The sequence below is a fragment of the Phacochoerus africanus genome, chromosome 8, assembly GCF_016906955.1.
Source record: "Phacochoerus africanus isolate WHEZ1 chromosome 8, ROS_Pafr_v1, whole genome shotgun sequence".
In the NCBI taxonomy this organism is placed as follows: Eukaryota; Metazoa; Chordata; class Mammalia; order Artiodactyla; family Suidae; genus Phacochoerus; species Phacochoerus africanus.
Window position 1 is genome coordinate 44,537,531 of NC_062551.1, and position 23,782 is coordinate 44,561,312.

The 23,782-nt window shown below is 45.9% G+C and overlaps 1 protein-coding gene across 5 annotated transcripts; it reads right to left on the minus strand.

The window, feature by feature from the left end:
• Positions 1 to 1,372: 1,372 nt before the first annotated feature.
• On the minus strand, positions 1,373 to 18,152 carry ZNF792 (zinc finger protein 792). 5 transcript variants are annotated; one of them, XM_047791624.1, is made up of 4 exons: positions 17,747 to 18,152; positions 6,074 to 6,200; positions 5,170 to 5,292; positions 1,373 to 4,538 (listed from the first exon to the last, which is right to left on the minus strand). In XM_047791624.1, exons 1-4 carry the CDS (start codon positions 17,777 to 17,779, stop codon positions 2,986 to 2,988), a joined length of 1,836 nt encoding a protein of 611 aa, XP_047647580.1. In that variant the 5' UTR covers positions 17,780 to 18,152; the 3' UTR covers positions 1,373 to 2,985. The 5 variants fall into 5 exon arrangements, with proteins under 5 accessions (XP_047647580.1, XP_047647581.1, XP_047647583.1 ...); XM_047791625.1 differs by lacking the exon at positions 5,170 to 5,292; XM_047791627.1 differs by lacking the exon at positions 17,747 to 18,152 and having other exon boundaries at positions 5,170 to 5,276; positions 6,074 to 6,182.
• Between the last annotated feature and the right edge of the window lie 5,630 nt (positions 18,153 to 23,782).

Consider the following 23,782-nt stretch of genomic DNA (forward strand, 5'->3'; position numbering starts at 1 on the left):
AATTCAAAAATGGAGAAAGGAATCAAATAGGTATTTTTCTAAAGAAGATATACCAATAAGACCAATAAGCACTTGAAATGATAGTTACTGTCATGAATCATTATAGGAAAACAAATCAAAACAGTGATATACTACTTTATACCCATCAGGATAGACACTATAAAAAAAAAGTGTTAGGGAGCTTGTGGAAAAATTAGAACCCTTGTCAAAAATGTACAATTTGGAGTTCCCTGATAGCTCAGCAGATTAAGGATCTAGCATTGTCACTTCTGTGGCATGGGTTTGGTCCTTGGCCTGGGAACTTCAGCGTGCCATAGGTGTGGCCAAAAAAAAAAAAAAAAGTAAAATTGTATAGCCACTGTGGGAAACAGTATGGAGTTTCCTCAAAACATTGAAAATATATTTACTATATGATCTAGTAACTCCACTTTTAAGTATATAGAAAGCAGTCTTTCAAAGAGATATCTGTACACCCATTTCATAGCAGCCTTAATTACAGTATCCAAAAGGTGGGGGGAAATCAAGTATCCATTGAGGGATGAATGAATAAGTAAAATATGGCATATACATATGCATATATAAATACGTACAGCCTGTTATTGCATATTATTCAGCTAAAAAGGAAGGTAATTCTGACACATGCTACAAAATAAATGAACCTTGAGGATATTATGCTAAGTCAAATAAGTCAGTCACAAAATGACAAATAATATATAACTCCATTTATAAGGGGTAACCATAGGAGCTCCTGTTGTGGCATGGTGGAAACAAATCCGACTAGAAACCATGAGGTTGTGGGTTTGATCCCTGGCCTTGCTCAGTGGGTTGAGGGTCCAGCGTTGCCATGAGTATGATATAAGTCGCAGACATGGCTTGGATTCAGCATTGCTATGGCTGTGGTGTAGGCCAGCAGCTATAGCTCCGATTCGACCCCTAGCCTGGGAACCTCCATATGCCACAGGAGTGGCCCTAAAAAGCAAAAAGTAAAAAATAAAAATAAACAATATAAGAAGTAACTAGAGTAGTCAAATTCAGTTACAGAAAGTAGAATGTTGGTTTCCAGGGGCTTGGGGCAGGGGGCAATAGGGAGTTACTGTTTAATAGGTATAGTTTCAGTTTTGCAAAATGAAAACTGGAGATAAATGATTGTGATGGTTGTACAATATGACTGTACTTAATACCACTGAACTGTACACCTAACAATGGTTAAGATAGTAAAATTTATGTTGTGTATTTTACAAGATTTTTTTTCATTAAAAAATATTCATTCAGTAGAGCACTATTCAGCAGTAAAAGGAATGAACTATTCACATATACAGAATGGATGATGCTCAAGATGATTATGCTCTATGAAAGAAAACAGGTCAAAAAATAGAGTAGGAATACTTTATGATTCCAATTGTATAAAACTCTAAGAAAGGCAAACAAATCTATAGTGAAAAAAGGTAAATCAATGGTTTTCCTGGGGAAGGCAAGGAGGGGTAGTAAAGGGGCATGAGGTAGCTTTGCAGGTGAGGGATAGGTTCATTATCATAATTATAGTGTTGGCTCCCTGAGTGTATACATATTTAAAAACTTAGATTGTACACATTTAATAAGTACAGCCTATTATTGCATGAACATTATATCTCAACAAAGCATTAAAAGAAACTCTTGCACATAAAAACCTGATCTCCCACTCATTTTAGAAAACTTGAAGATCTGGCAACCTCATATTAACTACTACCTTGCTCCTCATGTGTTGGCAGCAAAGATGGCTAGCTGTGTCTCTAATGCCTTATCGGTGGTGTACAGGATCTGCCTTCTTTTAATCCCCATTTTCCTACCAACACAGCAATGGCTTTGACATAAATAATGCAGAGAGCCTGTAGTAATCCACAAAACATTTAGATTATTTGCTCTGCCAGTGCCCTTAGTTATAGAACAGAGGTCTGGAGGTCCTGAAAACTTCTGCAAATCCCAAATCTTGCACAGTCACATTTAAGGGAACATTTGTGGATACACTTTTAAAACAGATAGATACCCTGTTTGTTAACTGGACCCAGTAAGTCTTACAGCTGGTTACATATTACTGGCTGTTAGGCATCAAGGTATATAATTCCTTGGCAGGGGGCAGGTAAAATGTGTCTACTCAACAGTGCTAGAGAATAGGAGGCATCCCCAGGAAACAAGGAGCCCAAATCATGCTGCTTCCAGGTGCACTGAAGGTTGTACAGTCTCTGCTTCCTCAGGGTAATCTATGATCCACAAAAGTTCATGCCACTCAGACCACAACATTAGGCCCACAAAGCCCTACAAGCTTCCCTTGGAGGCCTTGGGTAGCAACACAAATGAGGCCAAGTCTGGCCTGAGGACTGTTCTCTACCATCCTACTCTTCCCTGAAGCAATAATTTTGGAGACACCCTTTGGTTTGGTAGATCTTCATTTTGTTCTCAGCCTACTTCACACAGTTATCAGAACACAAGAGATTAAAAGTGGCTTTATCAATAAGGCTCTTATTACCCAAACCAGAAGGATGTAAAGTAAATAATTGTTTGGATGGGTGGTATGGAAGTTGGATGAATCCATAATGAGCGTCTTACAAGATCAACAATGTCCTTGAAAAAGGGAAACCTCTGCAAGCTGCCAGTAGGACCCAGCTCAGGTCTTCACAGCCCAAGGTAAGTCATGTCCACAGCTAAGCCAGTCACAGTGGGAGGGAATGACATCTTGTGGCATCAAGCTACTCGCAATTACCTCTTGGAAAAAGGAAACAGAGGCCTGAGAAAACAGGATGTAGCTGACACACACTCTGGAGACCTGCCAGTGGGTACACCGGAGAAGGCTTCTGCCACAGATACTAGCAGTGACAAAACTCTGACAAAGTCCATGGTCAGAAAATGTAACCTTGCTCCAGAAAGCTTCCAACATATCTAGTATCCATTGGGAATCTCTCCAGCATTGATATCTGGATGAACAAAGTTCAACTTCTGCCTGACAGCTCCCTAATAAAGACCACTCTCAGAGCCAATCTCTAGTGTGTGCCTTTGTGTTGAAGAAGGAGGGAGCACATTCCCTGAAGTCCTTTCTCTAGCATGAATTTTCTGATGCCGGATGAGGGTAGACCTCTGGCTGAAAGCTTTTCCACATTCATGGCACTTATATGGCTTCTCTGGTTTGTGAACTTTCTGGTGCTGCCTCAAATTAGAACTTTGTCTGAAGGTTTTCCCACATTCAAGGCACTCATAAGGCCGCTCACCAGTGTGAAGTCTCCGATGGTTATTGAAGCTGGAGCGTTGGCTAAAGAATTTCCCACATTCAGGGCACTGATAAGGCCGCTCACCAGTGTGAAGTCTCCGATGGCTATTGAGGCTGGAGCTTTGGCTAAACAATTTCCCACATTCTCTGCATTCATAAGGCCGTTCACCAGTGTGGACTCGCTGATGTTTCATGAGATCAGAGCTTCGGCTGAAGGCTTTCCCACATATGCTGCACCCAAAGGGCCGCTCACCAGTGTGAACTATCTGATGTTGAATGAGTCCATCAAAGTGGCTAAAGAATTTCCCGCATTCGTTGCACTTATAAGGTTTTTCTCCAGTGTGAACTCTCCAATGTTTAATTAAGCTAGAGTTGCAGTTGAAGGATTTCCCACATTCACTGCACTCATGAGCACTTTTACCAGTATGAACCCTCTTGTGATGAATGAGGTTGGAGCGTTGGCTGAAGAATTTCCCACATTCACTGCACTCATAAGGCTTTTCTCCAGTGTGAACCCTCTTATGTTGAATGAGATTAGAGCTTCGGCTAAAGAATTTCCCACATTCACTGCACACGTGAGGGCTCTCACCAGTGTGAACTCTTTGATGTTTGATGAGACTGGAGTGCTGGCTAAAGAATTTCCCACACTCACAACACTCATAAGGCTTTCCTCTGTTGTGATCTCTCTGGTGTTGAAAGAGGCTAGTGGCATAGCTAAAGAATATCCCACATTTGCTGCACTCATAAGGCCTTTCTCCAGTGTGGGTTCTCTGCTGAACAAGTGTGGGCTTGTCACTGGGAGCATTCTCAAGTTTACTGCACTTCTTACTACATTGCACAGTGGGAAAATGCCTCATGCCTTTGGAGCTCAGGTGTGCCTCCCCCACATTGGGAGTGGCCTGATGCTGGAGGAAATCACATTTGGCCACAAAGGCCTTCCCACTGTCCCTTGGGATAAAAGCATTCTTTGATGTGTCATCTCTGCAGCCCTTCATAAATAAGGCCCTGCTTTCATTCCTTCCCATAGGCTTGTCCACATTCTGTTGCATTTGTGGCTGGTGAAGGCGAGCACTGAACTTGAACTCTCTCTGATAGGCCTCACACACATGTGGTTTCCACCTGGGGGCTGTTGCCTGGTGTTCAGTCAGGTGTAAAATGTCTTTCAAGTGTAGGCCACACCTGTCACAGGGGTCGTCCTTCTGGATGGATGGAACCAACTTGGAATTCATGTCCCGTGACACTTCTACAGAGACACTAAGCTCAGAAGAGGACTCCTCACCCTCTGTCCTGAAGCAGAAATCTGCAAGTAGAGAAATGCTGCTGACATTCATGTTGATTTTCATGGAAGGAAGCAACCCAATCACAAATGCCAGTGTGACCCACAAACGAGTCCATGAGACTGTTGGCAAGATGGGAGGCCTGAGATCAGAATAGGGAATGGTCTCTTCAGTACTGTGCCTGGAAAGGTCCAAGAGAGGAAGGGCCTTACCAGGAGCAAGGACACAAGGATGGGCATAGTATCAGGCAGGGTCTCCAGCTCACTTCTCTATAAAGGTTTTTCAGAAGGGCCCTCGCTGCTGGCCTGTGTCCAGGACCAGGAAAATCTGATTGCAATTGGATAACTGGTACTCAAGAACTATCAGAGGAAATGTGCACATCTCACAACATTAAATGTAGGCCCACAATGGAGATTATTGCAGAGGGAGCTGTGGAAAGAAGGAGATGTAGAGACAAAAAAAGTGGGGTATAGCAAGGGACCCCACATCAGAGTAGAATTGACAAGTGGGCAATGTGTCAAGAACAGGAAAGGAACAGTAGAAGAGTCATAAGCCCACTGCCTTTCATACCCAAACAGTGATAGACACAAGAAAAGCTGCTGGTGTGATTTGAAGACAGCAGTGATGTCACATGCTCCCCCATCTCCCACTTACCCAAGCCACACCCTCTATACGCCCCTCTTGCCATGGCAGAAGTCATGTCCACTCGGTCAGGCACCCAGGGCTCTGCCCCCATCTCCAGCTGGGCAACCACATGGGACCTGAAAGAGGTAAGTCCTAAGGGAAAGACAAGGGAGGTAAGGGGCCAGCACTGGCCCAGGTGAACTACTCCACAACAGACCACAGGAAAGAAAACAAAATATCACAAAAGAAACACAGAAGGAAGTCTGGTAGGAACTCGCCAGTGTTCAGGGAAAGTAGCAACCCCAACAGTGCCTAGAATTCCTGGCAGTCAGGCCTCAGGAAGTGTGAACTACAGGAAAGAAGCAGAATAGAAATGTCAGATCTGGATGATCAGGAGTTCCCGTCATGGCTCAGTGGGTTAAGAACCTAACTAATGTCCATTAGGATGCAGGTTCAATCCCTGGCCTCACTCAGTGGGTTAAGGGTCCGGCATTGCCATGAGCTGTGATGTAGATTGCAGATGTGGCTTAGATCTGGCATTGCTATGGCTGTTGTGTAGGCTGGTGACTGAAGCTCCTATTTGACCCCTAGCCCGGGAACTTCCATGTGCAGCACATGCGGCCCTAAAAAGAAAAAAGAAAAAAATAAGATTTGGATGATCAACCAGGTGGGCAGTGGCTGACTCAGACAGGATCCACGGGGGTGACTGCAAGACTCTGCCTTTTGGGACCCTTCCCCACAAGGCTTCAGGGCAGCAGGGAGGAGCATGGGACCCTGCACACAGCTCAACTCTGGAACCTAGGGCACATATGCCAGAAAGTGGGGAAGCAGGCTGTGCCTATGGCCTGACTATGGGAAGGAAAGAGCTGCCTCTTAGGAAAAGAGGACAGGCAGAGATGGGCTGGGGACGCCTGGGTGGGTGTGGAAGCCTTACCCAAAGAGGCTATCAGTGCAAAGTTCTCCAGCATCACATCGCAGTACAGGAGTCTCTGAGCCTCATCAAGGAGTCCCCACTCCTCCTGGGAGAAGTAAATGGTCACGTCCTCAAAGGTCACACAGCCCTGCCATGATGGGGGACAATTCATGCTGTGATCAGCTTCTCTCCTCAGGACTCCCTGTCTACCCCCCACTCACCCTCCTCCCCAGTTCCCCAACTCAGAGATCCCAGCCCTGGTTCTGCACCTTATGTGATTGCTGTGTCAACCCACAGCAACACCAGGCAAGCAGTCAGAGACACCAGCTAAGCTCTGAGCCTGCAGTGCCAGGCCTCTGGTGTCACCAGTGTCATGCCTCTGCCTCCCAGTAATCTCTCCCTTAGTCCTCTGTACCAGGGACCTGGGGCCAGCATCTCACAGGCACTCCCCACATGCCTTTCACTCTTTGGGCTGTACCCTCCTCAAACCCTGGACATCACCACTGAATCCCCATCGTTGCTGTAGCCTCTTCCCATCCCAGCCCACATCAGACCCATCTCCATGGATCCCCTATTATCACTCTGTCCATGGCATTGTTGGGGCCCAGGGCAGCCACCCCCAAATGGGTCTCAATGGCATGTTGATTATTTTGAATTAAAGTTACTTAAGAAATGGCCAGCACAAACAGATGAACCTATCTACAGAACAGAAACAGACTCACAGACATGGAGAGCAGACTTGTGGTTGCCAAGGGAGAAGGGGAAGGAGTGGGATGGACAGGGTGTTTGGGGTTAGTAGATGCAATCTATTACATTTAGAGTGGATAAGCAACGAGGTCCTGCTGCATAGCACAGGGAACTATATCCAATCACTTGTGATGGAACACGATGGAAGGTAATATGAGAAAAAGAATGTATATGTGTGTGTGTGTGTGTAACCGGGTCACTTTGCTGTACTGCAGAAATTGACAGGACACTGTATATCAACTATAATTTTAAAAAATTAAAAAGTAATAAAAGAACAAGATAAAAATTTAAAAAGAAAAAAAAATCAAAAGAAATGGCCAACACAAAAGCAGGAGGCCAGTTGGACCCTGCTTCCTGCCCTGAGGCTGCTGTAGCTGAGAGATTCTGGGCAACTGACGAAGACTGAAGAAGGTGAGATTTCTCATCTAGTCAGCCTCCCGGGTCTCTGCCTGCAAGGTCTGGTGGAAGGGAAGGTGGTGAGAGTCCCTTTTCTCTGTCTCTAGATTAGCAGGAGAGGAGTTCCTGTTGTGGCTCAGTGGTAACGAACCTGACTAGTATCCATGAGGACATGGATTTGATCCCTGGTCTCACTCAGTGGGTTAAGAATCCAGTGTTGCCGTGAGCTGTGGTGTAGGTGGCAGATGTGGCTCGTATCCTGCGTTGCTGTGGCTGTGGCGTAGGCCAGCAGCTGCAGCTCCAATCAGACCCCTAGCCTGGGAACTTCCATGTCCCATGGGTGTAGCCCTAAAAAAACCAAAAAAAAAAAAAAAAAGATTGGTAAAAGAGAAAGAGAAAGTATTTGTGGAGCTGGTTAGTGCCTCGAATTAGCGATCAGGGAATCCTTATGCTTTACCTCCCACAAAGGGTCACTGTCTTCCTTTGTCTCTGTCTTCCGTTTCTCATGAGGAAGAATTGTAGGAAAAAACATAGGCACAGGTCCTATGAGCCTGCCATCTAAGCCAGCCTCACAGACTGGCTTTTATTCAGACAAACTTTGCTGTGGGTTCTCCATTAAAAAAAAAAAAAAAAAAAGGTGAGGTTTTTCCTTATGTCTTGTTTTATGTTCTCAGATCTTGGCTTTGTGTCCCGTGAGAATATTCTCTCTGGTCTCTGCCATGCGGAAGGTGCATTTAACCAGGCTGCATCTGGTGGCCCAGGCTTTGTTTGGCCATAGCAGCTCTCAGGGGAATTTGTCACAAGGGGTCCCAGTCCATAAGGGGCCTTAGTTATCTCAGCCTTCATTGATTGTTACTGCTTCAAAAGTCCCATTCCAGTAGTGCCTGCCTGACGGCACACATGGTCAGGTTTACGGCTGGCGGTGCCCCCGCATTTCTATGGGACACTGGAGACACCATTTTCACACCATTCTCACGACGTGTAGAAACAAAGGGGGTTCTACTTTCTTTTCTTTTTTTTTTTTTTTTGTCTTTTTGCCATTTTTCTTGGGCCGCTCTCGCAGCACATGGAGGTTCCTAGGCTAGGGGTTGAATCGGAGCTGTAGCCACTGGCCTATGCCAGAGCCACAGCAACGCAGGATCTGAGCCGCGTCTGCAACCTACACCACAGCTCACGGCAACGCCGGATCGTTAATCCGCTGAGCGAGGGCAGGGACCGAACCCACAACCTCTTGGTTCCTAGTCGGATTCGTTAACCACTGCGCCACGACGGGAACTCCCGGGTTCTACTTTCTTAGACTAACTCTGGGAGTGGACTTTGTGGATCTTGTGAGGGCACTGTCTACTCTTCCTGTGAGATGCCTCTTGCATCTTTGATTAAGGTGTAATAAAACACTTACTGGTTTGAGTCCCTATTGAAATTAATATAAGATCCTACTTGTCAATAGCCAGATATTAGATTTTTTAAATAGGCTGGCTTGCTTGCTTGCTTGTTTTCTTTCTTTCTTTCTCTCTCTTTCTTTCTTTTTTTTTTTTTTGTCTTTTGTCTTTTTTGTTGTTGTTGTTGCTATTTCTTGGGCTGCTCCCGAGGCATATGGAGGTTCCCAGGCTAGGGGTCGAATCGGAGCTGTAGCCACTGGCCTATGCCAGAGCCACAGCAACGTGGGATCCGAGCCGCGTCTGCAACCTACACCACAGCTCACGGCAATGCCGGATCGTTAACCCACTGAGCAAGGGCAGGGACTGAACCCGCAACCTCATGGTTCCTAGTCGGATTCGTTAACCATTGCGCCACGACGGGAACTCCCTTTCTTTCTTTCTTTCCTCTCTTTCTTTTCTTCCTTCCTTCCTTCCTTTCTTTTTCTCTTTTTAGGGCTGCACCTGTGGCATATGGAAGCTTCCAGGCTAGAGCTGAATTAGAGCTGCACCTGCTGGCCTACACCACAGCCACAGCAATGCGGATCTGAGTTGCATCTGTGACCTGTACCACAGCTCACAGCAACACCAGATCCTTAACCCACTGATCAAAGTCAGGGATCGATCCCGAATCCTCACTGATACCATTCAGGTTTGTTACCACTGAGCCACGACAGGAACTCCTAAATTGGCTATATTTAAAAGGAAAAAAAAATTGAGAGCTTTCATAATAAACAGCTGTCTTATTGGTACTTAAAAGGAAAAAACAAGGGACACATTAAAATGGACATAGAAAATTGTAGGTTTGTGAATAAAGGAATCTTTGGAAAGGAATGTTATGTGTGATCATAAATGAATAAGACGAGCAAATTTAAGAGAATGTTTTAATATCAAACTGGTGTAAAATTTGAATTTGGTTTTCTCTCTGTTAAAAGAACAAAGTTTGTTTTGTTTTTTTGTTTTTTTTCTATTGGCTTGCTCTTGATAATAAGAGATGATGAAAGGTTTTTCTTTACCTTTAAGTAATGTGCCCAGAAAAAAGCAAAGATCTATGTCTTGTCTAAATAATTCTTATGTTCTATGTTGTCTTTATCAGGTGACTTAAGTAAACCTAGTCCCATCACTATTAAAAGAGCTAAACTTTTATTTTACCTAAGAAGTCTTTGTTATTTTGGTTAAATGGATAATGAAGCATTGCTTCACAGTGACCTGTTTAACTAAGTCAAATATTTTTTGATATTTTTGACAAACTTCCCCAAAATCAAGTTATAAGTGAAATCCTTTTTGACTTAGAACTAACTTTGAGAATGTGAGATATTTCAGGGGCCCTCTGAAATGCCTCAAAGATTTATCCCCTCTCTTTATGAAATGAGAGATATTGAACTAATTAGATGTATTTGATATGTTAAATGATATGGAAGCTCTTGTCACGTAAGTTCTAATAACCATGAGGTTGTGGATTCAATCCCTGGCCTCGCTCAGTGGGTTAAAGGATCCGGTGTTGCTGTGTGCTATGGTGTAAGTTGCAGATGTGGCTTGGATCTGGTATTGCTGTGGCTGTGGTGTAGGCTGGCAGCTGCAACTCTGATTTGACCCCTAGCCTGGGAACCTCCATATACCATGGGTGCAGGAACTCCACAATAGCTGTAAATTAAACAATCGGGGCTATAAGAACAGATGACCACTTAGTTCTTCCAGGCTCCCTGGCAAACCATTTTTTTTTCTTGCATTCCTTCACCCACCATAGTGTATTTAAAATGCACTTAAATAGACATTGAGGAGCTCCCTTCGTGCTGCAGCAGAAACAAATCCAACTAGTATCTATGAGGATACGGGTTTGATCCCTGGTCTCGCTCAATGGGTCAGGGATCTGGCATTGCCATGAGCTGTGGTGTGGGTCGCAGTCTGAGTAGCTGTGGCTGTGGTGTAGGCAGGCAGCTCTAGCTCCGATTCGACCCCTAGCCTGGGAACCTCCATATGCTGTGGGTGTGGTCCTAAAAAGTGAAAAATAAAATAAAATAAATAGACATGGGCAGGAAATTTCTATAAAAATTGCAGAAACAGTCTACCAGCAATGTCTGACCTGTCAGGTCCATCACCCTGTGAAAAACTATTGTTTGTCCCCAGAGGCTTCAGACTTCTTCACTTTGGACCCTTTGAGCACCTGTAGCTGGACTTCATTTAACTGCCACTAAGTATGGGTTATCAGAATGTTCTTCTTATTAGATTATGTATTTGTTTCCCAGATGGGTTGAAGCCTTCCCTAACTGCAAGGCTGATGTGCTCACAATGGCAAAGAAATGGCTTTTTCTTTTCTTTTCTTTTCTTTTTTTTTTTTTTGCTTCTGCTGTGCCACAACAGGAACTCCAGAAATAGCTTAAAAGAAAAAAAAAAGTGTTTTGGGAGTTCCCACTGTGGCTTAGTGGATTAAGAACCTGACATAATGTCTGTGAGGGTGTGGTTTCGATCCCTGGCCTTGCTCAGTGTGTTAAGGATCTGGTGTTGCTGTGGCTATGGCTTAGGCCAGCAGCTACAGCTCCAATTCAACCCCTAGTCGAGGATCCCATAGCGCCTAGCCTATGGCAGGTGTACCCATTAAAAAAAAAAGAAAAAAGTGTTTTGGAGCTTCCTTGTGGTGTAGGGGGTTAAGGATCCAGCATTGTCACTGCAGCGGCTTTGGTGCAGTTTTGATCCCTGGTCAGGGGACTTCTGTTGCTGTAGGCTCAGCCAAAAAAAAAAAAAAAGGTATTTTCCACTTGGAGTATACTTTCCACAGTCTTCAGGGATCATGGCACCCACCTCACTGGCAAATCATAGAAGCCTTCACAAAAACCTTGCAAATTTCTTGGCATTATCGCTATTGCTATCACTCTTGATCATCAGGCAAGGTTGACAGAACTTGTGGAAGAACTAGACTCAAAGCAGAACAAGAATTACTTACATGGGGTTGAAGGAACTGATGAATATGATTACAACTTGTATGAATTATGTATAAAATATTACTGATCTTTTAATCTTTTCCAGATACAAGAAAAATTTTTTAAAGACCTCAGCAACTTGGTAAATCAAAGCTTTGTAAGCAAAAATGAAACACTTATCTTTTTCTCCCTACATGATATTTCCAGAGTTCAGAAACTCTTAATGAATATTCGTATTTTCTTAGCAATCTAGATATCTGCATAAGTTCAATAAGAATCTCTTCTCCATATAATAGAACACAATTAGAAACATTGGTTATATTACCAAGGCTTTGACTGGAATTTTTTTTTTTTTTTGTCTTTTTAGGGCCACACCCGCAGCAGATGGAGGTTCCCAGGCTAGGGGTCCAATCAGAGCTGTAGCCACTGGCCTATGCCACAGCCACAGCAATGCCAGATCCGAGCTGTGTCTGTGACCTACACCACAGTACATGGCAACGCCAGATCCCCAACCCAGTAAGTGAGGCCAGGGACCCAACCTGTGTCCTCATGGATACTAGCTGGGTTCATTAACCACTGGCCCATGACAGGAACTCCCCAGACTGGAGTGTCATTTTTTTTTTTAAGATGATGGCTTCCATCGTGGTCACTGTTGTTAGTAGTAGTAGTAGTATTTTGGCCAGGACCACAGCATCTGAAATTCCTAGGCCAGGGATCAAACCTGGGTCACAGCAGCAACCAGAGCCACCACAGTGACAGTGCTGGATATTTCATCCACTGAGCTACATGGAAACTCCCGAAATGTCATATTTGAGTAAGATACATGTACACTCAGATAAGACCAGACAGCTTGAAGGAACTAAGACTGACTTTATGGAGCCAATAAAACCATCCTGGTACCTTGCAATTCTCAGCAGCCTTACCAGGTGAATAAGGAAGGTCAGTTCCTTGCAGGTGCAGGAAACTTCAAGATATTTAAGGGGACCTCAAGAAGAGAGGAATTCACCCAGTTTTATAGGTTTTATGGGCACATCTGATGTGGCTTCCTGGCCTTAAGAGGCCATTTAAAGTTCAGTCTGGGAGTTCCCGTCGTGGCGCAGTGGTTAACGAATCCAACTAGGAACCATGAGGTTGCGGGTTCGATCCCTGGCCTTGCTCAGTGGGTTAACGATCCGGCGTTGCCATGAGCTGTGGTGTAGGTCGCAGACGTGGCTCAGATCCGGTGTTGCTATGGCTCTGGCATAGGCTGGCAGCTACAGCTCCGATTAGACCCCTAGCCTGGGAACCTCCATATGCCACGGGAGCGGCCCAAGAAATGGCAAAAAGACTAAATAAATAAATAAAGTTCAGTCTGGAAATTCCTTATAAAAAGTTCCAGCAGGAGTTCCCTTGTGGTGGTGCAGTGGGTTAAGGATCCGGTATTGTCACTGCAGCAACTAGGGTTGCTGCTGTGGTGTGGGTTCAGTCTCTGGCCCAGGAACCCAAGAATTTCCACATGCCAAATAAAATTTTAAAAGTTCCAGCAAAGCAGACTTAGAAGAGCCTATAAGGCCAGTTGCTATTCTTGCTGGACCTATGTAAATAATCAGGCCAAGTTTATTGAATCTAGACTTACTCTGCAAACAAATTAGTCCTAGTTTGGCTACCTTTGATAGAAATGGGGGTGATATTAGAAAAATTACATTTCAGTGGAAACTATAATGCACACTCATGGATATTAGATTCTAGTGCTACTAATTGTCATTGAGGTTTTAGCTGAAAACTGAACTGGAACGTGAATTTAAACTGAACTGGAACATGAGTTTTTCTAGTTTCCTCCAGTATCTGGCTATAACTCTCAACTATCGTATCCGATTTTTCTCTTACCCTTTTGACTTGGAATCATTGAGAACTAAAATTGCCCTTTTCCTGAAGCCTTGTAAATTGAAGGTAGACAACTTGATATAAACTTCAGAGGAATTGCCACCACAGCTCATATTTCAACAAACCTGGTGTCTCCTGCTGTGTGAGCCACTTGGAAAAGCTCACCTGGGAGTTCTTGTCGTGGCTCAGTAGAAACAAACCTGACTAGGAACCATGAGGTTGCGGGTTCGATCCCTGGCCCCACTCAGTGGGTTAAGGATCTGGCATTAGTAGGTCACAGACTCAGTTCAGATCCCGAGTTGCTGTGTCTGTGAGGTAGGCTGGCAGCTGCAGCTCCAATTGGACCCCTAGCCTGGGAACCTCCATATGCCATGGGTACAGCCCTAAAAAGAAAAACAAAAGAAAAGCTCATCTGAACACCTGATGACATCAGAGACATTTCAACCTGCAAAAGATGCTTCTACCCTGACATCTAGAAGTCTTCTTGACTGCATCTTGGTCCTAAAACTGGATCTGCTCCAATCATTAACCTTTGTTTTTCTTTTGTTTCCTTAGAAGTGTCTCTTATTAAATACTTGATTGCTTGCACCATAGGCCTAGCTTTGGGAGCCCACCTATATCACTGCCTCTGGAAAAAATACATAACTGTGTGGAGCTCCCCTTGCAGCACAGTGGAAATGAACCCAACTAGTATCCAGGAGGACTTGGGTTCAACCCCTGGCCTCACTCAGTGGATTAAGGATCCAGTGCTGCCCATGAGCTGTGGTGTAGGTCACCGATGTGGCTTGGATCTGGCGTTGCTGTGGCTGTGGTGTAGGCCAGCGGCTACAGCTCTGATTAGACCCCTAGCCTGGGAACCTCCATAAGCCGCAGGTGCAGCCCTAAACACACACACACCCACACACACACACAAAGATATATAACCGTTTAACTGAACCGACCTGTTCTCAGAACTGCGAAACTGGCTCAGTGAACTGCAGGACTCTGCTAACCCATGCTCTGTCTCCTCAGAGGAACTTTCAGAGGAGGGAACTGTTGGGGCCAGGGGGTAGGCCTCCCCAAAATATGCCTTAATAGCATATGGATTATTTGGAATTCAAGTTACTGAAGAGGACTTCCCACTGTGGCTCAGCGGGTTAAGAACCCGACCTTGTCTCTGCGAGGATGCCGGTTTCACCCCCGCCTCACTCAGTGGCTTAAGGATCTGGCGTTGCCACAAGCTGTAGCGTGGTTGCAGATGCAGCTGGGATTAGACCCCAGCTCAGGAACTTCTATATGCCTTGGGCGTGGCCATAAATAGAAAAGTAAATAAATAATGTATTATTTAGTTATTATAAGTTAGTTATTATATATAACTTAGTTATTATAAGTTACTGAAGAAATAGCCAAGGCAAGAGGGACATTCTGACGCTCCTTTGTCCCCTGAAAACAGTAAATAATGTCTTAAGCAGAAGGTGCACCCCTGCATCTGGAGATAAAGAATACCTTTATTGCCAAAGATAGGGAATTTAGGCTGAGAAACCTGTATAAATAAATCTTATTACTTCTTCTTCTTTTTTTTTTTTTTTTTTTTTTTTGGCTGTGCCCACAGCATGCAAAAATTCCAGGGCCATGGACCAAACCCAAGCCACAGTGACCAGAGCCACAGCAGTGACAACACTGGATCCTTAACCCACTGAGCCGCCAGGGAACCCAGACCTTGTTACTTCTTTAATTTAACACCTGAAGCCCAAACTCTGTTTAGATACTTCACTAATTGGGTATCCAAAACCTAAGTTTCTTTTTCCAGTCAATCCCTCGCAAAGTTATTGTTTCTTTGTCTAAGTATAAAAGCTGCCTGTTTTGGCCAATTTTAGGTCCCACTTCTGTGAGACCCTCATGAAATTTCTTTCTCTTTCTCCTGTTAATGTGTCTTCTGTTAATTTTATTATTAGTCCAGCCGCAAGAACTCAAAAGAGAGGTAGAGAGGGAAGTTTCCCCCTCCCCGACAGCATCCAGAGCATTCCTGGCAAACACAACCACGATCCCACTCTGTCCCACTCTGTCCCAGGTCTTCTACGGCTCCCACTGCCGAGAGCCTTGATGTGAAGGCCTCCCCAGCTGGGCCTCTGCCTGGCATCCAGGACCGCATCAGACACCCTTGGCCCTCTTCTCCTGTACTGCACATTGGTCCCCTAATCAATCCCACTCATTCAAAAGCCAACCTCTCTGGTCCTCTTGCCCCCACCGACCAGGGCCTAATGGTTCTTCCCAACTCGCCCCATTTGCCTGAGTTGATTTCCCAGCCTGACTGACCCCCCAGGCCCCCTAAGGGTCCACAAAGGCCTGATGAGAAAGCAGGTGGCTGAATGAGCACCAGCCCAGGTCTCATTATAAAACTATCTGCATTGGAGCTCCTGTCGTGGCACAGCAGAAACAAATCCGACTAGGAACCATGAGGTTGCGGGTTCAATCCCTGGCCTCGCTCAGTAGGTTGAGGATCCAGCATTGCCATGAGCTGTGGTATAGTTTGCAGACGTGGCTTGGCTCTGGTGTTGCTGTGGCTGTGGTGCAGGCCAGCAGCTGCAGCTCTGACTGGACCCCTAGCCTGGGAACCTCCACATGCCACGGGTGCAGATCTAAAAAAAAGACAAAAAACCCCCACAACTATCTGCATACTACAAATCCTCAGCACCCCTTTCCCATCTATGCCCCCCAGGAAAACGTGACCACTTGCCCACTTTTCCCTACACAGCCCCCCTCCCAACCACCATGAACATGAACTCTCCCTCATCTATGTTTTTTTTTTTTCTTCTTCTTTTTTGGCCGACCCTGAGGCATGCAGAAGTTTCCAAGTCAGGGATGGAACCCGAGCCATAGCAGTGACAACACTGAATCCTTAACCACTAGGCCACGAAGGAACTCCACTCCCTCATCCGTCTTTATGATGCCAAACAAGCCAGCCAAAGTCCCCAGGCAAGCAAGGTAGTTCTCAGGCCCCAATTTCCTCCTTCTTCCATCCCCCTAATGTCACCTGAAGTTTCACCCTCCTAGACCGGACACACAGTTACATCCTTGTCCACACACCAGATGCCACATTTTGGATGTTTCCGTGAACATTAACACAGACCAACTCTATGAGAAAAGCAAAAGCTATTTGTTCTGAGTTTGCTATAGAAAGGGAGGCAGCCACTTACGTTCTGGCAGAGACTCAAAGGCAGACAGAGGAGGGGGCAAGCTTTATAAGTGGAAAAAAAATGGAAGGCTTCGGGTACGCCCTGCTGGCAAAGGGAAGCTGTGGGCAGGCTAAGCAGAAGCAAGGTGTTCTCTGTGATTGGTGAGGAGCATATATCTGGCTTTCTCCGGTTGGCCTGAGTTGGAAGTAGCAACAAAAATTAGACCAGTCATCAGTTATTAAGTCCTGGTCATTTGGGGCCAATAGTTAGAGAAGTTATTGTTTAACTTCCTGGATTGTCACTAGAGATAGCAATCTGGCTTCCTGCAAGTCTAACTTAGAGCAGGATGGCTTCCTGGGTTGTTTGCTGTAGATAAAGAGGTTGACTTCCTGGGCAGGTTGCTGCAGGTTGTGGTTCAGAGTTCTGTTTTATACATGGTCTGCCTATGGTTCCTGTATAGAGTCGGTGTCCCATGACCTAAACCAAGCCTCCCCAGCACACATAACTGGGTGTCCAGCTCCACCCTGGGGGTCTCTGGAACTCAGATCCAAACCTAACTTCCTGCTCCTTCTACACCAACTTCCCCTTCTCACTTGAGGCTTCAGCCATCCTTCAACCGCTAAAATCAAAAGCCATGAAGTCACCTCTTTTTTTTTCTCTGTCTGCCTCCACATCAGAAAATCTTAAAAAACACACCTGGAATCCAGTCACTTCTTCTAACTCCTGTCACCCACCCCACTCCCATGGACTGCCTCCCTGCCTTCACCCTCAACAGTCCATTTTCCACTCTTCATCCACGGGGTGGGGGTGGATCATCTTCCTCCTCTGCTCTCAAACCTTCTATGGCTCCCAACACTCTCAGAACAGAGGCCTAAACCTGCCATTCCAGTGCTGACTTTGGCCCACCTGCTCCCTGAACACTACAGGCATTTGCACGTGCTGGTTCCTGTGCCTAGTAAACGCTTTCCCACCTCATCCAGCTAGAGTTCAGAAATGGGAGCGGCTCCATATATTTATTCCCTGGCCTGGATTGGGGACCCTAGGCTGTGAGTGATTCCCCATCCTACCCCATGCCCAGGGCGCCCTCAAAAGCAGAGGAGAAAGGTGGAAATTCCTTGAGCCACGCCCATCTTTGGTGCCCCGGCGCGGGGCACGTGAGCGTGGGGCCGAGCGGTGAGGGTCCGACGCCCATCCACTCACCTGCGCGGGGTCCATCAGCGCCGCCTCCGCCATCCCAGCCCGTGGACGCAGCGCGGCCCCTAAGAGGCAGGTGACTGAGGCGGGGGTCGCAGGTTCAGCCTACCACTGCCTGGCCTTGCCCTGGGCGAGGTGGGACGTCCGTCTCCCGGGGGTCAAGGGCGCCCAGGGCCCGGGCGCCGCCTCTGGGGCCGCGAAGAGCGCGCGGCCCGGAGGGACCCTGGCGGACACCGCGTCCCAGGGGGTCGCGACTAATTAAAAGGCACGGGGGAGGCTCCCGGCCTCCTGTCCTTCCTCACCGGGTCCCCCAAGCCGCCTGGGAAGCGTCACCCGTCCAGCCCCACCCCCGGCCCTGGGCCCACCTCTCGGGGCGCACCGACCCGCCCAGGGAAATGACTTGCTGGACTGAAACGCAGGAAGTTCCGGCCCCCACCTCCCCGGCCCTAAGAAACGACACTCTCCCGGACTGTCATTGGCCCAGCGCCAGCTGGTGACGCACCGGCACAGCCTCCTGGATCGCGTGTTCTGTCCTGCATCCGGCCAGGCTGGTCGGTTGCGGCGTGGAGGAGGCGGGCTGGGGAGGTGAGCGGACCTTGCAGGTTGTCGTTGGCGTTGGCGGAGCTGCACCGCGAGGTTTTCCTCCTGGGGGGGGCTGTCCCCAGACTTCTGGGACTGCCTGGGGCCAAGTCCCGCGGGTCCTCAGAGGTCTGTTCACTTGAGACCCGCAGGTGCCTGTGTGGGCGCGGGCCAGCCTCCTTATTTCTCAAGACTCCTGAGCACCTAGAGTCACATTGAAAAATGAGGACAGTATCTAATGTCGGGATTTTCCTACGTTAAATGTGGCGCTCATTCAGGGCTTCTCCAAGCGGTAACGTCAGCATCACCTGGGAAGTTGCTAGAAATGGAAGTTCTCTGGTAATAACCTAAACCTAGACATTCAGAAATCATCCTGGGGGTGGGGCCCAGCCTTCTGTGTGTGAACGACCCTTCTAGGGGACTCCAGTTTAAGCAAAAGGGACCCTCGTGAACAGCCAGTAAACAAAATAGGAGAATAACACTACCTGGCTCGGATAGGTAGCAGGCCTTGGCATACAGTTCCTGCAAATCTAAGGAATAACTTCAGTGAGCCCAGACTCTCGTATCTTCCCATACATAGAAAGGCACTGAAATCTTTAACTTAAGATGTCTGGGGGGGTTCCTGTGGGTTATGAACTCATCCATGAGGATGCAGGTTCCATCCCAGGCCCTGCTCAGTGGGTTAAGGATACAGCGTTGCTCCAAGCTGCAGTGTAGGTCACAGATGCAGCTCAGATCAGACCCCTATGGACCTCCATATGCCACAGGGGTGTGGCCCTAAAAAAGAAAAAAAGAAAGAAAAAAAAAGTCTGGGTTTTTTGTTTTTAATTGAATATATATGTGTGTGTGTATATATACATATACATATATATTTTTTTCTTTTTACAGCTGCACCTGCAATATATGGAAGTTCCCAGGTTAGGGGTCAAATCAGAGCTGCAGCTGCTGGCTTATGCCTCAGCCACCTTAGCAACCTATGCCACAGTTACGGAAATGCTGAATCCTTAACCCACTGATCAAGTCTAGGGACTGAATCTGCAACTTCACAGAGATAACATAGGGTCCTAGACCCACTAAGCCACAATAGGAACTCCAATATGTCTGGTTTTTTAGCAGTGTGAATGAACAATATTGCCAGCCATAACCGTAAACAAAGGCTGTTGCAGCCCTCAAGCCATCACTTTACAGCCACCCTAACCAAACCATGAGCCCTGAGGGAACTCCAGATGGAGACAGGATGCTGCCATCAAACCCTCAACCACTGCAGCCACCCTCCAATGGTGCACCCTGAGGAGACTCAGGATGAGAAAGCACAGGATACTGGTCCCAGACAGCTGAGGTGCATATCCAAAGGATGATTTCAGTGAGCCAGACTCTTGCGTCTCCCCATATATAGAAAAGCACTAAATTCCTTAACTTGAGGTATACAGTTTCCTTCAATTAACGGTAATCTTTTGGAGTTCACTGGTTGTGCATTGGGTTAAGGATCCAATGTTGTCACTACTATGGCTCGGGTTCAATCCCTGGCCCAGGAACCTGCTGCAGGCATGGCCAAACCAAACCAAACCAAAAAAGTGGGATTTTTTGTTTGTTTTACAAAATAGTAATCTTTTGATGTTCTGACTAGCTGGTCTTTTCTGCAAAAACTCCTATATATCTTAGCTCATCTTCTTGCTTCTTCAGAGCAGTCTCTCAGATTCCGAATGGCTCACAGAGCTCAAGGAAATATTTGCCTGTGTGTACCAGTTTATTACAAAGCTTATTAGCAAGGATACAGATGGACAGACAGATGAAGAGATACATAGGGCGAGGTCTGGGAGGGTCCCAAGTGCAAGGGCTTCCATCCCCCTGGAACTGGAATGCACCACCTTCCCGGCACACCGATGGGTTCATCAACCTTGAATTTCATCAAATCTTGCTGTTCAAGAGTTTTTATACACAGGGAACTATATGTAGTCACTTGTGATGGAACATGATGGAGGATAATGTGAGAAAAAAATGTGTGTGTGTGACTGGGTCACTGTGCTGTACAGTAGAAAATTGACAAAACACTGTAAACCAATTATAATAGGAAAAATAAAAATAATTTTTAAAAAAGTTTTTATAGAGTTTAATCTGTATCCTTCAGCCACCACCTTTCCCTCCCCAGAGGTTGATAGGTAGAGCGGAAAGCTCCAACCTTAAATCTTTTGATCTTTCTGGTGATCAGTCGTATCCTAAGCCTATCTAGGGACCCCTACCTCATTAGCAGAAACTCAGGTGTGCCCAAAAGGATCTCCTTATGAATAACAAAGACATTTCTCTCACCCAGGAAATTCCAAGGGTTTTAGGAGATTTTTCTCAGAAGCCAGGGACAAAGATCCAATATATTGATTATACCACAGTACCTTTGACATATGGGGAAAATGATAGTACCTCTATGCTCTTCTCCCCCAAATCCATCAATCCAGTCCAATCATGAGAAAATCATGAGACAAATTCCCAGAAAGGCACATCCTACAACATACCTGACCATTACTACTCAAAACCGTCAAGGTCATCAAAAACAAGGAAAGTGAAAAATAAAATAAATAAAAATTTTAAAATAGTATTAAAAAAAAAAGTGAGACACTCTCATGGCTAAGAGGAATTTAGGAAGATGCAACAACTGAATGTAATGTGGCAACCCGGAGGAGAGTCTGATACATAAAAAGTGCATTAGATTAAAAACTCAGGAGGAGTTCCCACTGTGGTGCAGTAGGCTAAGGACCCAGTGTTGTCTCTGCAGCAGCACTAGTTGGATCCCCTGCCTGCTGCAGTGGGCTGAGTATCTGATGTTGCACAGCTGGGGCATGGGTTGAACCTGTGCTCAGATTTGATCCCTGGCCAGGGAACTTCCATATGCTGCAGCTGTAGCTGAAAAAGAAAACAAAAACAAAACCTCAGGATATCTTGAGGCAGGAGATAGATGGGCTCTAGGATAAACCTTCCCAACTAGCCTCTTGTTTACAGTTCCTGAAGCAGGAGATAAGTGGGCCCCAGGATAAACACTTGCAAACAGCCGCCTATCTATCCTTCAAGATATAACAACCAGCACAAGGCAAACAATTGGTACTTGTCTTCTTTGACTTATCGAACGATGCTCATGACAGAATCCAAAAGAGGACCTAAGCCCTGCTTGGGCGAAAAACCAAGAGGTCACATACTTCCCATTTCTGGGGTCAGGGAGACGGCAACTACACACGTGCAGAGAGACCCCCTCTGAGTCAGAAAGGGAAGGGCTACCAGGCCATAATAAGTCTAGATAACCTTCCCGCCATGCCTTGCCTTAGAATCCATCTTGGCCAAAACTGCGCACACAGATGGGGAGGGCCCTGGGTCTGATCAGGTGTGAAAGATAAAACAAGATAATTGGCCAAAGGAAAAGAAAGACCTGGAAGAACTGTCCTATATAAGTGGTTTAACTCACCTTTCTGGGCACGCCTCATTGAGGGGGACACCCGCACTCTGACTCCTGCTTTGGGTGTGTATTACTGCTTCGCTTCTGCCTTAGATAAATAGACTACTTCTCTCTGTGCTCTCCTGCATGTTATGCTCTGTTGCTAACAATAAACTTTTAATCTGTTTTTACAGTCTTTGCCTCCTTGAAACATTCTTGCTTTCAACAGGGCACCTGGAATTTCCCAGGCCAGGGATCGAACCCTAACCAGGGCAAGAATCAGGGCTGTTCTGATTTTAGCCTCTAGCTAGTCTAGGGGCTAGGACTCCTGGTTTCCAATTAGGCTGCCCAGGTTCAATTCCTAAGCAGAGAATTAAGATCCTGCTCCAGGCTGTCACTCTCTGCTATCTCTCCAAAATCAATCTGAGTAAATTTTGGGCGTTGGTTAAAAATAATGTATTGGGAGTTCCCAATTGTGGCTCAGTAGAAATGAACCTGACCAGTATCCATGAGGATGCAGGTTTGATCCCTGGCCTTGCTCAGTGGATTAGGGATCAGCCTTGCTGTGAGCTGTGGTGTAGGCCAGCAGCTCTAGCTCTACTTCAACTCCCAGCCTGCGAATTTCCATATGCTGCAGGTGCGGCCCTAAAAAGCAAAAAACAAACAAACAAAAAAACAATAATGTATCCATATTGGTTCATTCGATGTAACAAATGTAGCTTGTAACAGAGATGTTATGAAGTTCCCTTGTCCGGCTGTGAGTTAAGGATCTGACATTGTCACTGCAGTGGCTGTCACTGCTCTGGCTGGATTTGATCCCTGGCCTGGGAACTTCCATGTGCTGGGAGAATGGCCAAAAAAAAAAGATATTACGTGTGTAGAAAAGAGGTGTAGAAGAACCCTCCATACTATCTGCTCTTTTTTTTTTTTTCCTGCAAATCTAAAGCTATTCTAAAAAATATTAAGTCTATTACCAATAAAAAATAAATCAGGGCTCTCTTGGAGTTAACAATAAGGGGAATTGGGACTTGCAGATATGAATCCTTTCAATGAGGTTCAAGGTTAATCTTTGATAGTGTCATTTCCAGAGAACCAATTTTCTAATTTTAAGGAGGCTCCCAGCCTAGGGGTCAAATTGGAGCTACGGCTGCCGGCCTATGCCACAGCCACAGCCACGCCAGATCTGAGCTGCGTCTGTGACCTACACCACTGGGCGAGACCAGGGATCAAACCTGAGTCCTCATGGATACTAGTTGGGTTTGTTACCACTGAGCCACAATGGGAACTCCCCAATCCTCCAATTTCTATATGTGGACTAGTTTCCGTGGAGGACAGGAGGAAAAAAAACACTAATCTGGTGCTAAGTATGGATAAATTGATAAGTGAATGAGTTCATTTTAATAGTTGAGAGTGTCTGAACTGACCCAGCTGGAATTTTCTATAGCCCATGCCATGTGTGACATTCTCACAGAAGAAGAGTTGATGTGGCCTTGTTGGTGTGGATGAGAGTTATCAAAGCTGAAGGTAAAGCCTTGAACCATGGAAGGCAAGTTCCCTGGAGAGTTTTGCAACTTTAGATTTTTTTTGTTTAGTTAAAAAATTTTTTTCCTTAAATTATGCTATTTTATTTTATTCTATTTGTATTTATTTATTTGGCCACGCCCATGGCATGTAGAAGATCCCAGGCCAGGGATCAAACCCGTGGCACAGCAGCAACCTGAGTCACAGCAATGGCAATGCCAGATCCTTAACCTGCTGTGCCAATGGGGAACTCCAAGCATGCAATTTTAGATTGAATTGTCAATCAGACAGGGCACGTGGACTTCATAGGTGGAGAATAATCGCTCCAGCAGAAATTTATCAACCGCAGTGGTGGTGGCACTCTCATATGGGAAAGCTTTGATCCAATAAAAGATATGTGAATAATGATAAGGACATATTTATAATGATAAGCATAGGGAACCAAATAAAATGGAATGGCCAGTGGAGAAGGAGTCCTGCTGAAGGTGGCCCTCTTCCTTGCCCCACCTTTGCCATCTCTTTTT